Source organism: Geospiza fortis, unplaced genomic scaffold (assembly GCF_000277835.1).
Source record: "Geospiza fortis unplaced genomic scaffold, GeoFor_1.0 scaffold55, whole genome shotgun sequence".
In the NCBI taxonomy this organism is placed as follows: Eukaryota; Metazoa; Chordata; class Aves; order Passeriformes; family Thraupidae; genus Geospiza; species Geospiza fortis.
Window position 1 is genome coordinate 1,816,417 of NW_005054308.1, and position 17,149 is coordinate 1,833,565.

The 17,149-nt window shown below is 47.6% G+C and overlaps 1 protein-coding gene across 1 annotated transcript in view; it reads right to left on the bottom strand.

Moving 5' to 3' along the window:
* Positions 1 to 3,920: 3,920 nt before the first annotated feature.
* Positions 3,921 to 17,149, bottom strand: part of PDLIM4 (PDZ and LIM domain 4) — a 43,839-nt gene continuing 30,610 nt past the window's right edge. The window contains exons 4-7 of the mRNA XM_031055304.1: positions 13,974 to 14,152; positions 9,792 to 9,949; positions 6,209 to 6,329; positions 3,921 to 5,318 (exon numbers count right to left, since the gene is read on the bottom strand). Coding sequence (XP_030911164.1) covers positions 5,114 to 5,318; positions 6,209 to 6,329; positions 9,792 to 9,949; positions 13,974 to 14,152 — 663 coding nt within the window. The 3' untranslated portion in view covers positions 3,921 to 5,113. The remainder of the gene's footprint in view (positions 5,319 to 6,208; positions 6,330 to 9,791; positions 9,950 to 13,973; positions 14,153 to 17,149) is intronic.

Below are 17,149 nucleotides of genomic sequence, written 5' to 3' on the forward strand. Positions count from 1 at the left end.
GCCGGGACTCCTCACAGAGCTGGCTCTTGTCCCATCCTGCTCGAAGCCGCTGGATATTTCAGTTTTCATCACTAGATGGAGCAGGAGACAGCACAGCGCCGGGATGGAGCTCTGCCTTGTCCCGTGGCCCTGCAGCCAGACAGCTCCTCTGCCCCTCATCGCCATCCCATATCCTTTATAGCCCCCTGCAGCCCATCTGCTCCTCATCTGCCCCCACACACCCTTTATAGCCCCCTGCAGCCCAGGCACACCCATGTACCACCAGATCCCCTACAGATCCCATACATTCCCCTACACGTCACACATCCAATCCCCTCCTTTACATCCCCTGCACTCCCCCAGATGCGGGGAAAACCCCTGGGATGTGCTGCTTGGGGAGCTGAGATTGTCCATACCAAGGACAGGTTGGACACCTCTTGGGAGGGTCATGGTGGCTGATGCTGCCTGGGGACAGGGGCAAGGTGTGAGTGGCCTCCTGAGAACCCCTCCAGCTGGATTTTCCAGTGGTGGTGTCCATGCCCCACTGGTGAGCCCAAATCCTCCCAGCCCATGGTCCCACAGTGCCAGTAGCTTGCATCTCCTCAGAGTCCATCAGTTTGGGGAGGACACACTCATCACTGGCCTCCTGCAACCCTTCAGGTTTGGGAGTGAAGGACTAAGGTGCTTCTTCAGAAAATAGTTATTAATAAAGGCAAAAGCCTGAACCAGGCTTGAGCAGAACCTTTGCAGAGTGAAGTGTGGCCCTGTGCACTTGAACTGCCCTGAACTACCCTGGGCTGGGTACTGGCCCAGCCCAGGCCCTCCCCGCTGGGCTCCCTGCACAAGCAGCTGCTGTAGGGCTACCTAAAAATTCAGAATATTTAAATGTCCTGGGGGAGAAGCTGGTCCTGGCTGGAAGAGCTCTGAGAGTGTTTGCTGAGGAGAAACAGAGACAAACAACTTGCAACTAAGTTGCTCTAGAATCGGGAGCAGTTTTCTGGGTTTTATTATATGTGTATGGAAGATTTTTTTCCTCCCTAAAGTAATGAAAATAGCTTCCTTCATACATGAGAAAGGGAAGAGAGGGACCTTTTCCAAAAAGCCTCTTCCCCTCAATCTCCCTCCTATGGCACAGGACATTTATCCTCAGATAAATGGACAAGCTGAGATTTTTTTCAGTCCCTGGGGCAGACCACTAGTAACAAAAGCAAAGTTAAACAACTCCAAACAAAAGCTGCAGCAGAGCAGGGGCGTGGTGGTGGAAATAATGCCTGGCTAAGTAAGAAACTTTAATGATACATGGAAAAAGTTAAACAATTAAAACTTGCATCAGTCTGGCCCTGGTCCCACCTCATTTAGTTAATAAATGCTGTGCTGTGGAGCTTGTGCCTCTTTTTTCCTGAAGAAGAGAGGAGGCTCCCAGTGTTGGGCTGGTCAGAGTAGCTGTGTGGGCAGCAGAGGGTCTGGGGGGTCCCAGAGCTGCCCAGGCTCTCTGTACCCCTCAGTGGGGATCACCCCAAGGGGCTGAAGCCCTCCAGCATCAATGCCCAGGGCAGAGGGGCTGGGGATGGTGGAGGCTAAACCACAGAAACACATCCAACACATGTGTGTGTTCAAGGGTGAATAGAAAAACCACTAATTGGAGAGTCATAACCATATTAATTATTTGAATATGTGTACAAATTAGACATAGAGTCACATAGACCCACACTGGAAACTTTTTCTTTCCCCTATGGAAACCTTTTCTGCCACATGCAGAGCCTCAGAGGTTTTTTCTTTTAAATGTTTTAGGCACATACAGACAACAATTTCCATGTATGAATGCTTGCCAAATCAAACTTTTTAGATTAAATATTGGAGGCACTTACCTCACACCACTTCTGACTTTCCGATACACCAATGATTTGAATCCCAATCAACTGTTAAAACCAGACCCATAGAGACTGAGCTACAGAAGCAAACATCCCTCTGACACAGCTGCTAACCCTGCCCTCACCTCCCAATCCCCCACACTCCCACCACCCAGTGGGCTTCTGTACTCCAAGGGTCAGCAGTAACCTCTCCTTGGGAAGAAGGCCCAGCTCACTCCAGCAGTAATACCCCAGTGCTGCAGAACTGTGGATCCCAGTCTGAAGACAGCCTGGGACATCAGGTGGGAGAAGGATCCCTTGGAGTGTCACTGTGGCTGATTAAACATCACCAAAAACACTGATTCATCAGCCTTGTGCAGGAGCAGAGGCAGCAAAGCTCTGGACCATGACCGGGTGAGCTGGGTCACACTGGTGGAGAGGAGCCAGGCACCAGTGGGGGATCACACAGAGACAGAGTGGCCTTTCCCACCTCCACACCTGATAGGATGTAGGATTCCAGGAACGTCTCAAGTTAAAAAAACCCCACACCAATTCCCCCAAAACACAGACCAAACCTCAAACAAGCTCTCAATGAAATGTGGAAAGCAATTCACATTTGCAATTAGCATGGAGATGCAATTTGTATCTCCATGATGCTTTTTGAAGTTTATCCAGCCCCCTGGATGCCAGGGGACCCCCACACATATAGACCAGGTAAAGGCCAAGTGATGTGAGACAAAACCCATAATACAATTTTATTTTATTTGTTTCATACAAACAGTACCCTCCCCACATTTTACAGAGTTTAACAGCATTATCTGGTGACAGAGAAGGTGACACTTGCTTGTGGCTGCTCCTGCAAGCCTCACAACAGGATCAGGGTGGCCTGAAGCCAGGAAACCATGGGCCCTGGGATGGGCCTGTGTGAGGCAGCTCCAAGCTCTGCAGGGCGATCAGGTGAATTGATTACTCCTAAGGTATCATGAGATGCCATGTGGAAATATTGATTGGAGGGAACTTGGGATCATTAGAAGAACAGCTCCATGCCCAGCATTCCCACAAGCAAGAACCCCCAAGGGTGCCCTGGCAGGACCCTGCTCAGCTGGGTGTTTAAAATGAGGGCAATGAACCAACTTGTGAACTTCTTGGTGCTCCCCTGTATCAGGGCTGCAGATTCCTGGCATCCTGCAGGACACGGCCACCACGCAGCTAGAGTCAAATGGGGACAAGAGCCCCAGGGAGTGACAAACAGCACCACTGGCAGCTCCAACTGCCTGCCTGGAAAACAGGGAAGGGCATCCTGTGCTATTCATGCTGGGAGTCTTCCATCATGCAGCTGGGCTGTATTCAGTCCTGGATTTTGGTGAAGCCTGAACTCTCAAGCTACAGGCACCAGAGCTCAAACCAGCAATGTATAAGGATAACAGAGGAATTCAGAATAAATGTTTCTGACAAGGGCACCCTAAGGAGCTCCAAGCAGAGCCCTGCAACCAGGGCAGTAATGCTTCCCACCTGATTACCATCTCCTCCTTTACACTTGTCCCAAGCATTCCCCCCTTCAGAGGGTCCAACTGACCAAGCAAGGCCATGCAAATACAAGAAAAACGTGGTTCAGCACTGTGATAAAATTTACACGTTTCTTGTACTTTAATAATTAAAAATTCCTGCAGGCACAAGGAGGAGGATGTCCTCTGGATGTTCCCCTGAGGCACACAGCCAGCATCTCTGTGGTACCCAGCTGGTGGGAGCCCAGGCTGCTGGGACGCTGCAGGGCATGGGGCAGGAGCTGCTGTGTCCCTGTAGGGCATTGCATGAAGAGGTCTAGATGGAGACCAGTAACACTCTAAAATCCCTTCTGGGGTGCAAAACCTGTAGGGAGAAATTGCCTGCTCAGCCCCAACTAGGATCATATTCCCAACCCTCCTCCAATCCCCAATTTTCCCTCGTATGGAGAGCCAGGAGGGAAAGGGGTGCTTTGCCCATCACTCCATTTCTTACTTTCCTTTTCCATGGAAGGAAAGCAAGCACAAGCATTTCTTTTTCTCCCCCACATCCTCCCTCTCCCAAAATGAGAAGGAAGAAGACTGAGGCTGTTGCAAAGCAGAAATAACCTTGTTGTACCAAAAATACAGCTCCCATCACCTTGCACAGCAGTACCCAGCAGCTGAGCAAGTCAACTCTCTCTCTCCTCCTTCTAAGTACTAACATGAAAAAATCCACAATCCTCTAACAAAGAAACATTTCAAGAGCCACTAAATCTTTTCCCTGTCAAATAAAGTGGATGATGGACCTGGCTGAAAGCACAGCTTTGGGAGATAGGTATAAACACAATCCTGCTGCCCTGGGACCCACCCAAGCTCTGGTTATTCCCTAAGTGCCTGGAGGGATTTTATCACCCCCTCTCTGCTGGGAGGCAGACCCAGATAGCAGCAATCTGAGGATTTAGAAACAAAGGACTACAACATTAGAGCAAAAACTGGGGAATAGTCACAATGGCCAAAGCAAAGGCAGCTGTGGGCAGAAATGTAGGTGGGGATAATTAAAGGGTGCTCCAGACTGCTGCAGTGTCCTTTCAAGGTGTGCTTGAGTCATTAGATGACAGAATAATGGAATTAGGAGTAGAAGGAGGAAGAAAAAGGCCTCATCACACACTCAGTATGGAGATCTCTTGGGAACTTGAATCAGTCCTTGTCAGCCTCAAACTGCACTGCCCTGGTCCAGAGTTTCACTGTAATTACTGTTTTAAGAGACCACCCTTCCTTGGCACATCTGCTGGGATTCAGCTGAGGCAGGCACCCACTGGTACTGTCCTGACTCTCGGAGCTGGTTTTGAATCACTGGGGCAGCCACAGGACAGGAGATTAGGGTCAGGACATAAAAGACAGCTTCTTTTGTTAAAGTGCCTTATTTTCTTTGAGCTTTTAAAACATCTTCTAAAACATCTTCAGTAGAAGGAGGGCACAAAAAAAAAAAGAAAAAAAAGGAATACAGGTTTTATATGAAAGAGAGTAGAGAATTAATCAATATTTACACAGATCTTGGATAAGATTACAGCACAGACTAATAACCCAACACAGCAAAAAGCAGAGTGTCAAAAAGAAGGGCAAAACCTGTTTGAATGCTTTCAACACCATTCCCCAGAGATCCCAAGTGTAAACGGTTTTATCTAGGAAAAGGCATTTGAACTTGGGCTTTGGTCATGGGGGTTGATTACAGCCCCAGTGCTTGCAGCTGGCAGGAGCACGTGGGTGGGCCACCCCACTTCTCCAGAGCACAGCCCAGCCTTAGACGAGTTCAACTTTGGCGTTTGGATAAACAGCCACCACGTCATATCCTTCAGGGGGCTTAACCCTCTCCTTGGCGTGTGTCTCGCAGTACAGCTGCTCCTCAATGAAGAAATACCCCCTCTGCTTCAGGTTGAGGCCACAGTCGTCACACATGAAGCACTCGGGGTGGTAGAGCTTGTCCCGAGCCTTGACAATGGTGCCCCTGCGAGAGATCCGGAGAGCTCGAGTGAGGTGGAGGAACAAGGAGCATGAACAGCTTTTCCTGCTGCCTCAAGTGAGACAGTAAGTGGAGGAAAGCAGCGTGCAGGGACATGTAAGGGTGTTATCAGGGGTTCTCAGCCCACCCAAAGCTGCCATCTCACTCCAGGTGTGGCTTCACTGTGCTTCTGCAGGGAGGGTGCTCCACACCCAGCAGCACTGCTCCACAGCTTGATGCAAAACACAGCCTTAAATATCTACACTCAGCCTGGATCTGAAAATCAGCCAGCATCCTGCAAGGACTGGGGCTGAGCACCTGCAGGCACTATGACTTGTGGAGCAGAGACCCTCACTCACAGCACCAGCAAGAATACAGTTGCAGGCATTTGCACAGCTCACACTCAGCCAGAAAATTTGGCTCCAGCAGGATGTAAATTACAACAGAACATAAATTACAACAGGTCATAAATTACAACAAACAAAGCAGAAAAAACCTAAACTTTCTGAAATAAACATCCATCTGTTGGAGAGTAACTCTTCAACAAACAAACAAACCAGCTGTCTTCTTCTCAACACTCAAGGTGTTTCTCCCACCAACCCTTGTAAGGCAGTGAAGGAGTGCCTGGTGCCGTGGTGCTATTCATAGTCCCTGGGCAGCTACTATGATAAGCAGGGCACAAACCATCCCATAAATCATCCCTTGCGAGATTCCCTTAAAAGGGGCAATCCAAACTGCATTGCTCAGGTTTAGATATGGTTAGAAAAAAACAGAAAGGGATTCAAGGTATTCTGCTTATAAATTCTAACCCACGTGCTGGGCAGGACCCAACCCAACCACGTCCCAGTGTCACTGTCCCCACTGCAGCAGGGGCTCTGGTGAGGCAGGACACTTACACAATGCCATTCCTGCAGCGGGTGCACTCGGGGAGCATCTGCAGCCCAGACATGGGGCCACCAAGCTTTGGCACCGGGGACTTGATGTTCCGGGGGTTGCTCAGTTTGTCGAGTTTTTCACCTGCCAAGAATTATAAAGACACAGATTAAAAACTTGGCCTCCCAGGGCTGTTTTCTTCCCCCTCTTCTTTCTTCTTCTTCCTTTTTTTTTTTCCTTTTCCCTTATGGTGTCAGATGAGCCTGCCTGTCATAACAGGACCTGCAACTCCCTTGGAAGTTCCAGGACAGCCCCAGCTCAACAGACATGGACCTTGTCAAAATGCAAAGCAGCTGTGATCTAGAGATGAGAGGTTAATTTGGCTATAATACTACTTACTTAGTTAAAAATCATAAAGTGAAGAGCTCAGAAAAGCCACTCCTCCCCACCCCCCCCACCAAAAAAGTTCCATCCATGAAAGAATTTCAGAGAATGAAGCAAATTGAACCAAACAATAATAGAATCACATGCACTTTTCTTCCTAGAGCACACATTTAAGCTCAAATAATATAAATCAAAATACTGTGATAGAATGTAAGGTCTTCTGAGGCACCGGGCCTCCTTTAATGAAGGTCCAACAACAGGAAAGGAAGCAATGAAGATTTTGTGCATATAGAAAATATCATAGGAGAATTTTCAGTGTTGCAGCTCCCACTCCCTACAGACCATCTACCATCTGCCCTCCAATTCTGGACAACACCAGCATGCTTGTTGCCAACTCCTGGGGTACTTAAAAGCTTCCAGTATTGACTGCATGGTTTTCCACAGTTGACAACTGACTGGTCTGTTTTTTGGCATGTATTGATCTACAGTTCCTCTGTGATTGCCTAAGGTCATAGAAAGGAAAAGCTCATGAAGAAGGACCAGCTGGCTCACAGTTTGGAAAAGCAGCAGAGGAGCTCTTGGATGAAAAGTCATTCTCCAGCGTTCTAATTTGCCACCTGGAGCCTGGTACATCACCACTGCTGGTTGCTAACAGCCCTGGGGCAGGGTCACACCACAGACTGAAGGGTGTTACTCAGAAAAGAGACCCCTGTTCCCCCACCTAGTGTGTCTCAGGAGTGCTTATTGTCCTGGGCCCAGATGGGAAGGAGGGTGCACCCCTGACTGATCCCCTGGGGTGCACAGGCACCTTCCCACCACAGCCCCCCTGTCCAGCCATGGCTCTGACACAGAGGCCAGCACTGCCAGCAGCTCCAGCCGAGGGGGTAAAACCAAAAGGAGCAACTTGCCACCAGACCCCACCTCCCCAAAACACAAGACAGTGTTTGGCAATGCCAAGAGCTTTCATACATGCAGGAGTGCCTGCCCAAGAGCAGAGCAGGGCTACTCCACCCCAGGAGTTCCCCCAGTACTTGGCTGGCTCCAGCCAAGCCCCTTGTTGAATCCTTCCGCTGCCTTGCTGGGAATAAACTGGAAGCAACTGCTCAAGCTGTTGGCTTCCCCCAGCATGAGACACAGCATGCTTGGACTAGACAGGTTCATCTGCCAACATTTAACAGTTAAGCTGTCACTGCCTCTCATGCAGAGTGCTTGGATAAGCTGCTTAAAAAAGGAAATAAGGAAAGATAATAAAAAAAGGGATTTTAGAACAAAATGAACCCTGCAGAGAAGGCTGCTTCCCATCTTCTTGATCTGTGTATCATTTCCTTCTATTTACCAGCCCAGTCTCATGGTGATTTATGGTCTTCTGCAAGGCAGCAAAATGCTTTAACTCCACAGCCTCAACCTTGCCATCCCCATTATGGCTGGAGTTTTTTGTCCTTTCTGGGTTATGGGTGCGTATGAGGGTGGGCACTGCCATTCCTCCAGCCTCCACCTCAGCTCCCTAAGGGTGTGGGACAGAGCTAAAATGCTTCCAGTAGGAACATATTCCATATAAAACAGGTCGTTGTCCAAGACACTCAGCTCCTTGGGAGAGGAGAGCTTGACTTTAAAAGGACAATGCAGAGCAGGCTCAGGTAAAATGTGTAATTTTAGGCTTAAGGATAAAGGAGCAGGGGTGGCAGCTGTAAAACAAACCCAGCAGGAACACTTAGGATTGAAAACGTGCTGGAACATCACAGAGCTTCATGCCAAGCAGAGATGCTTTTCACCTAATTTCTCATCCCTTGTGAAATAAACAGCCTTGGAATGACCAAGGCATAAGTGAGGCTGTGCCTGCAGGCAGTCGCACATCCCCTCCACACTACTGAGAGGGAGAATGGTAGAACCCAGGTGACAGTGACTGCTCCAGCCTGTCCCATACTGGCTGGTACCAAAAGCAGCCTGTCAGGCTCCAGTCACACACACAGTGTTGAACTGGTGATGGGCAAGAGCCAAGAGAATGCTGATGAGCACACATCCAGGACTGGCTGCACAGTCCCAGGATATGGGGACTTGTCCTGGCACCTCTTTTTTCCCCAGCCTTTTCTTTCTCCCTTCCTCCTAGCACTGGGTTTCTGCCAACCCAGGGCTGCAGGATGCAGGGGGAGGCAGAAGCAAACCAGCAAAGCTTGAATTTTTTTCCCTTTCCCTGGCACAGAGAAGGGAGGAAGGCAGCAGCATTACTAATTGGGATTAACACAGTCACTTCCCATTTACTTTTTCCTAACAAGGAGACTGTAGGAGCAGCAGATTTGTCCTTGCTCTTGGAGGTCCTGAAGGACCTGAAGGTCCAACTGAGGCTTGTATTTAACATTAATCCAAGGGCTTTAATACTGCCACTCCAGGGGCTGTAATACTAATATAAAATACAATAATATACCCAAGTGCTTCTGAGGTGGATCCTACCTCATGCTTTGCAACTATGGCTCAGTCCCACTGAGAAAACCAATACTGGTGGAATTCCATGATGATCAGAAGTTACCTGCAATTGTGCTTCTTGTGAAGCAAGAATCAACATCCTTCTAGTCAAAGAACAGACTTCTCCAACACGTTACACAAACAGAAACTGAAATGCGACAGCCCAACTCACTACCTCTCACGGCTCCATAATGAGATTTACAGCAGTTGGTATTTTCTCATAAAAGATATGTTCCTGGATTCACATGATTGCAGTATGGGGCCCTTGTAAGGAAACAGAAAGAGGGGTCTTGCCCTGTAAGACTGTAAAGCAAAGCCTAAAAATTTGAACATAAAAGCCCCAATAGACTTAACGGTGAAAGACAAATAAAATAAAGAATAAGCTGAAATGTATAGATTTGGGATCTTATTATTTAATGTGTTAACAACATGGGCAGGAATCTGTGACAGACCTGAGAAATGAGCCAAGAGCTCCTGATCTCTATCCCTGCCTTGCTGAGGACCATCCCACGTCCTTATGCAAATGCCATTTACTTAACCAGACCAGGTTCTCCAACAGTGATCTTACACAACTGCTTAAGGCCATCACATCTCATAAACCATCTCAGAAAACAGCTGCCACGCTGCTTACAAATCCAGCTTTCACATGGTGCTCAAGTCAACCACAAAATCTGGCAAGCAGGAGTATGTGAAACACTGATTTGAAACCTGCCATCCCGGTGGTCTCCTCAGAGGAGGGTGCTTGGGTGCCAACCTCCTTACCATTCTCACTGGCCTCCAACATGCCCTGCAAGTACCGGAAGGATCCAGACTGCTTTGGCTCTGAAATGGGCTTTTCATAATCCTGGAGCATCTTGTAGACATCGGACTCCACATCAATCCCATTCCTGTTCCGTGGGAGAGACTTCACGGGGTCAATGCTGGTTTAAAGCAAAGAAAGAAAGGCTCAAGTCAAACAGAAACAGCTACTGTCAGCTCATCAGGGAGGTACTGAAATCTCCACATTCCCACAGATTCAATTAAGCACCTCTGTTCTCATGTGTTTCCCTGCCTGGAGGTATGTCTGGCACAGGAACAGTTGCTGAACCAAGGAGGTTAAACTTGTTCCCTGTTGGGCTCCAATTGAGCAACACAGCAAGGGCTGGCCCAGTTAGCAGATGCCTTCAGGAAAGAGGGCAGCTGCTTGCAAATGCTGTAAATTGCTTTGCTACCTATGGAATTTATTGATAAAATGGGAAAAAAAACATGCATTTTATTAACTGTGTAGGGCCAGGGGATGCACCCATCCCTTGTAAGGGCATCTGGAGAGTGTGTGCCAGGCAGGACAGCAAAATCCCTCACCACCCACAAGTGCTTCCTGTGAAGCTGGTGTTATTGTAGGTACATCACAAACAGAGAGCACAGCTTAACTGAGAAAACCACCTCACCAGGGAGGGGAACATTGGGGCTGCCCTGTAACTGCTGCCCCCCCACCTCCAGCCTGGAGCTGCTCCTGCTCTGTATGAGGAGCATTTGGGATGCACAGACAACAAATAGCAATTTAAACCATTACTCCAGTCCAGTACATCAAAAAATGAAAAGCATGGTCTGGAATCAGATATATTTCAGGTACATGCTTAAATGTCCTGCTGAGAAAAGCTGAATCCAAGTGCTGTTGTGCTCCAGAGGCCCCAACAAATAGCACAGCTCCAGGGGAAGGGGCTCCTCTTTCTTTTTATAGAGCAGGTCATCAAGGTCATTATAAAACCCATGAAAACAGCAAGAGCCCTGAACTCCATCAGCTTCACATACTTTAGCTATCATCTGGATAATTTTCTCCACCAGTGTTATATTCATGTCTGCTTAAACAAATAAACAAAAGAAATAACATTCACTTTCAAAGAAGGAGAAAAAAAACCTCCAGCAAAAGACACTTTCAAAGAATGGCTAGAGCTCCATATTCTGGTAGCGACTGCCCAGCAGCTCTGCTCCCTGTGGGAGGTGAGGGCTGGGCTGGGTGGTGCAGAGCCATGGACCCATCTCTGTGACTCCCAGCCAGTCCAAACCCCACAGATGTGCTCCCAGTGCTTCTCTACCCTGCTACAGCTCACTTCTACATCAATTCACACATTTTCAATGGCAAAGGGCAGGTTTTGGCCAGCTGTTGTTATTTGGCCCAGCCTGGTTTGTTGGTAGCAACAGGGAGGGGCCCCACAAGGGTGGCTTCTGTGAGAAGCTGCTGGAAGCTTCCACCACGTCAGACAGAGCCAATCTCTGATGGCTCTGAAGTTGGACATGCTGCTGGCCAAATTAGAGAGGTTGGTAACACCTCCGTGATGACATATTTAAGCAGAAAATCAAAATGGAGCAGATTTTCCAGGGATGGCACGGCACTGCTGTGGGGGTCCATCCCTGGCCCGGCCTGTGGCGATACGCAGCCACGGCTGCCGCCACCTTGGCATGGCCTGTGGTGAGTCTTGCCCTGCCTGGCCAGGCATGCTGTGGGCAGAGGGGCAGGGGGGCAGCAGTGGCTTCTCCTTCCCCTGCCCGGCAGGGAGGAGAGGCGTTAAACAGTGCTGGGGCTGCAGCCTCCACTGCTGGCTCCATGGCGGCAGGGCCTGGCCATGGTGGAAATATGGCCAGAGACTCCCTGACACAGAACCTAGACAAAATCAACCTCTCAGTGCTGTGGGATCCTGCAGGAATCTTTGAATTAGTGGAACTTGTTGGCAATAGTATCTACAAGCAGCAGCTTTTTGTCAGTCAGAGAAGAGGAAGAAATGAGGACGCGTGAGGGAAAACAATATGGCGGCACCAAGGTCAGTGGAAATACAAAGAGGGGGAGGAGGTGCTCCAGGCATTGGAGCCAAAATTCCTTCGCAAGCTCTGGTAAATACTATGATGAAACCAACTGTCCCCCTGTAATGCAGGAAGTCCACAGGGGTGTAGAGATCCACTCAACCCATTGGAGAAGTGCTCACGGCAGATCTGGTGGATGGCAGAGAAAGCTGTGATCCAGTGGGAGACCTGAATGGAGACAGGGCTCCTGCTTCCAGAGATAGAGAGAGGGGCCTTGCTGCCAAACTAGAGCAGCCTATCCCCAGGGGACTGTACCCCGTGGATGAGTGACCCAGGCCACAACAGTTTTGGGAACACTTGTTTGCCTGTAGGAGGGACTCACAGCATAGTAGAGAACAGACTCCTCTCTCCCTGAGCAAACAGAAAATCTTGGTGATGAACTGGGCAAACCCCCAGACCCCGTTTTGTCCTGTGCTGTCACTGGGAAGGGAGGGAGGGGCTGGGGGGGAAAATAGGTGTTTTAAAGGCTTATTTTACTTCTCATTAGCCTCCTTTTACTCTGTTAATAATAAATTTACATTATACCTAAAAATTTGAACCTTAGAGTTTTGCCCTTAGAGTGTTTTCTCCCAGTCCTCATCTCAATTCATGAGCCCTTCGTTATTTCTTTTTCCCTCTCCTCTACTCAGCTGAAAGCAAGAGAGGGTAAGCAAGTGACTTTAGTGGTGCCTGGCATTTGGCCAGTGTCAAACCATGACACCAGCCCAGCCTCATCAAAGAAAATGTACTGCAATTCAAAGAAAATGCACTCCTGCCCCAATTCTACTCAAAGACCCAAGTGAATGTCCTTGCTTTAGGCTAATTTGCAGAAAATACCAGATTTTGTTCTCTATTTTTTGTGCAGTTCTCCTCTTTCCAACTTCAATAACTTTCCCGGAGCAGCACAAGGAATGAGCTGGCTTGCTGCATCACTGAAATACAGATTCATGCAGACACAGAGTTCCTAAGCTGAAAAGAAACTCTCTTTGCATGTGATACAGACATTACTTTCTTGCAGGATATTTTGCCAGTTTGGAAGAATATAAATCAGATCCTCATAAGCCATGTGAAAGCATCCCATTCCACAACCTGGCTTGTCTCAAAGTCTGAGTTATTCACCCAAACCATTCTTGGCTACACAAAAGCCTTTTCTTTCCTAGGAGCATTATTTATTTCTCAGCCTCCCGGACAGCTGCGCTGAGCAGATCTTACACTTATAAACATCCCAGTTACTGGAGTTCATCCTTTCAGCCAGTATCTCCAGCTTCCAGGGCAAGTATTGGCTCCTAGGTCTGTGGCAAGGCGATCCCCACTCCTAGGAGGGCAGCACCCTCCATCCTGCCTTGGAGATACACTTTGTTTATACTTTGTTTTTTCAAAGTATTATTGTCTGTGACACTCACAGAGCCATGGAATTGTTTAGGTTAGAAAAGCCCACTAAGATCATCAAGCCAAACCATTCCCCCAGCACTACCAAGGCCACCACTAAACCATGTCCCTAGCAGAAACATCTACATGTCTGTTAAGTCCCTCCAAGTATGGTGAATCCACCATTGCCCCAGACAGCCTGTGCCAGGGCTTGACAGCCTTGTTGGTGAAGGAAGTTTTGCTAACATCCAATTTAAACCTCTCCTCCTCTTGTCTTCCTTGGCATTAATCCCAGCTGGGGGCCACTAATCTACCTACTCACATCTGCAACAGAAGGATCTTAACAGAGATCTGGAGAGTGAGCACCTTCACCAAGATGCAAACCTGAGCATTGCTTCAGCATCACAAGCTTCAATTTTATGTTACAGTTGCTACCTATGTAGATGTGGCCATTTTGTTCAGAAATTGCTATCTCCAGACCTTTTTATTTTTGCTTTGGTTTGTTTATTTGGTTGGTTTCTTTTTTCCTCCCACCGACAATTGACCAACAGAGCAGGGGTCCAGCCCAGTATCCTGATGTACTTGGCAGAGTTAGGTCAATAGTTAGAGAGGATGATCTTTAAGGTCTTTCCAACTGAAGTGAGTCTAACATTCCATGACCTCAGGAGCTTCAGGAGCACAACAGCCTCTGTGCACACCCTGAACCTTAGTTAGCAGGACCAGCAGCAGATGCAGAGCCAAGCCCTGCCCTGGTCCTACCTGTGTGCAGGAGTGATGTGGAGTCCACTCAGCTGGCCTGGAAGGGCTGATTCAGAGCTGTTGTTCGTGTACAGCCGGGTTGGTTGGTGATGCTGCATGTTCAGCATCTGCTTGCTGTCCACAGGGCTGCCCCCAGCTCCATGGGGCATGGACCTCCTGCTCTGGGCAGGGCCACTGTCCTGGAAGAGAAAGAAAGCAGAAAACATGAGATTTACAGGGTATGATGCATATGGAGGGGCTGTGTTGGGACATGCAGTTTGCAGTAATAACATTTTATGTGTGCTGTGGAAAACAGAGATGTGCAGCAGGAAAAGGAAAATTCAGGCTTGACCTGCAGTTAAATTACGCTGAATCTACACAGCTCCCCTTGGTCCCCAACCAAATGAATTTGCTGTTTCTCCATGGTGAGCCACTGCCAAATATTCTGCATTTATTTCTCCTGCATTTATTATATATTTAAAAGCATATGCACTGTTTCTTTAAAAGAAAGGCTGTAAGTCTATTTCTTATTCCACATTCCATCACTCTGAGCACACTTGCTGTGCTCCTGACTTCAGGGCCATCCCTTCCATTTCTATCAGCAAAACAGGATAAACCCATGCTAGGCAGCTCCATGGGCAGGATGGGCAACACCTGAGGCCAAGGGACCAGTCCTGGGATTTTCACTTGCAGCCACCCTTGTCCACACAGATCCACATTCATTTAGGAAGGTTTTCTCCCCAAATAAGATTAGTCATTTACAGTGTGAGAAACACATCAGTCAAGGGTTTAGCTTGATATTCATATTTCCATTTGCTTTTTAAGTCCCAAGGTAAACTGTGGAAATATTTTTGTCATATGAGCTCAAGTCAGGAACTCAGATGCCATTTAATGACAAATTTTCCACATTATTTTACCATTTTACCGATGTCAAACATTACCTATGTGTTATTCCACACACATGGAATTCCACATACATGGGTGTGCTATTAGTCAGCCCCATCCACACCCATAAACTAAGCAATACCTACTGCTAATGTCACCTGAGCCAGGCTTTGCCTGCAAAAACTCAGTATGGGGAGAGGAGCTAACCCCAGGAACTGGGAAAAGCAGCAGGAAGCTGGACACAGCCCATGGACACACGTTGGCTGCTATTTCCAGCCATCTGAGTCACAAACATGCCTGGGCCGATGAAAGACATAGATGCTGTGTAAGAGGCTGCAATCTGTTTAACCTGGTTTAATTTGTTCTAGGGCAGCTCCCCAACACAGCTGCCTTCCACCAGCTTTTCAGTAGATTGAAGCTGATAAAAAAACAAGCAGGGAAATAAACCACTATCCTGTGAACAAATAACGAAGTGTATATATTGTGGGGCTCTGATACAAAGCTTATTTTGACTAAAATAATCCAATAAATACTAATTAGAAACAAGTGTCTCTCCCTAGTGCACAGGAGAATGCACTGGCACTCACAAACCTTGTAAAAACAAACAGCTAAGAGAAGTAAAAACCAGATCCTGCTAGAAAAAGATCTAGAAAGTCCAGTTCTTCAGTTCTTCCTAAGGCAAAATGTCCATTGATAAAACCAAGCTTACTTAAGAACTGAAAGATGGTGTCTTTGAGGTTTTTTTCCTACCATCAGCTGAAAGCCTGTTGCCTTCAGCAGGCTCCCAGCAACTTCCCCTGCCTCAGAAGCTGCCTGGAGCCCTCTTGGCACAGTTCCCTCCACACCATACATGCACAAACACGTGGGGAAAACTGCTTCCAACATAATAACTTCAAATTGTCTATTAAAAAAGGAATTTTGCTGCCAGGAATAATATAATTTTAACTGTTCCCCAATTTATAGTCTTAAAAAAACCCAACCATATATATACACACACAAGCAGGCTATGTGTTCCCAATTCCTAGATTTAGATTATTATTTCAAGGGAAATAAAGAAAACACTCAACTATGATGCAGAGAGGAAAAGAAGGATCATAAACATTTTTTTGGGATAAAAGCAATGGTCCATATAGGTGGAAGCACTAACAGCAAAGCTTTTAGAAAGCCATTACCTTTAATTATCTGGGCCAGATTCACACTCAGTCCAGGGTGGCTGGAGGAGAGGCCTGGGTCCTCTCCTCTGACCTCATGTGCTCCTCCACAATGGTGCCATCCAGATCTTTGCTGGGGAGCACAGAACTGGCAGCTGTTTCCAGAATGGAAACCTCCTGCAGCAAAGCACCTCTAGACCATCATCTCCATGGACTTGCTTAAATCCAGAGTAGTTTGTAAAGCATTGTCCCTTCGTCCCTGTTAAGCTCAGCAATTTGTACATCAGGACCAAATGTTGCTATAAAGCTAAAAGTTATTGCTTGGGCACTCTCCAAAAGGAGGCCCTTGATGGAAAGGAGGAAACAGAGCCCTTCCTGCATTGCCTGGCAGTGCCACCAGCTCCCTGTCCCTGTGGGAGGAGGATGCTCATGGTGGTGGCAGCTCACCTTTGCTCAGCTATGTTATAAAGCCATAGGTGACCCAGCAGCATCCATAGAGATCAAGAGGCTCCTCCTGCAGCACAAAATGCTGCTCCCAGGCCAGAGCTCAGTCTCCTCTTCCTCAGAGGCTTTGAGACCTCTGAAAGGCTTTACTTTGTGCAAAACACTCACACATTCACCCTCGGAAACCCAGAACCAGATGGATTTCTTTGCAGTTGTCAAATTCAAGATCAGTTCAGATTTCCCCCTTTCGAGGCCTAATTTGCTTTTCTTTGCTGGATTTTCTTCCTGCTTTTTATGGCCTTTCTTAAACTGAGCTTGCAAACACTTCTTAAGAGTTGGCCTGTGAACTCTCACCAAGGAGAACTCTTTCAGCCTACAAACCAGAAACTCCCAATTTGTTTTCACATGCTTGGCTGTTTTTTTAACACATATTGCAAAATGTTCTATTTGTCCGTGGAATTCTGCACTCTTTGGCATGTGGCAGTGTGGTGTGGGACCCACACCACCACAGACCAGACAAAATGAGATGAGACATTGTTGGGACCCTTGGATGGGTGATATGCTTCCACCTAATCCCTGTCACTCTCCCTCTCTCCTCCCTTCTTTTTATCTTTATTTTCTCTTTCTTTCTCTTTGCCTCTTTTACTATTAAATAAAAAATACATCCATTTTTTGGCACCAATATCTGGCCTACATTTGGTTTTAATCTAGTTTTTG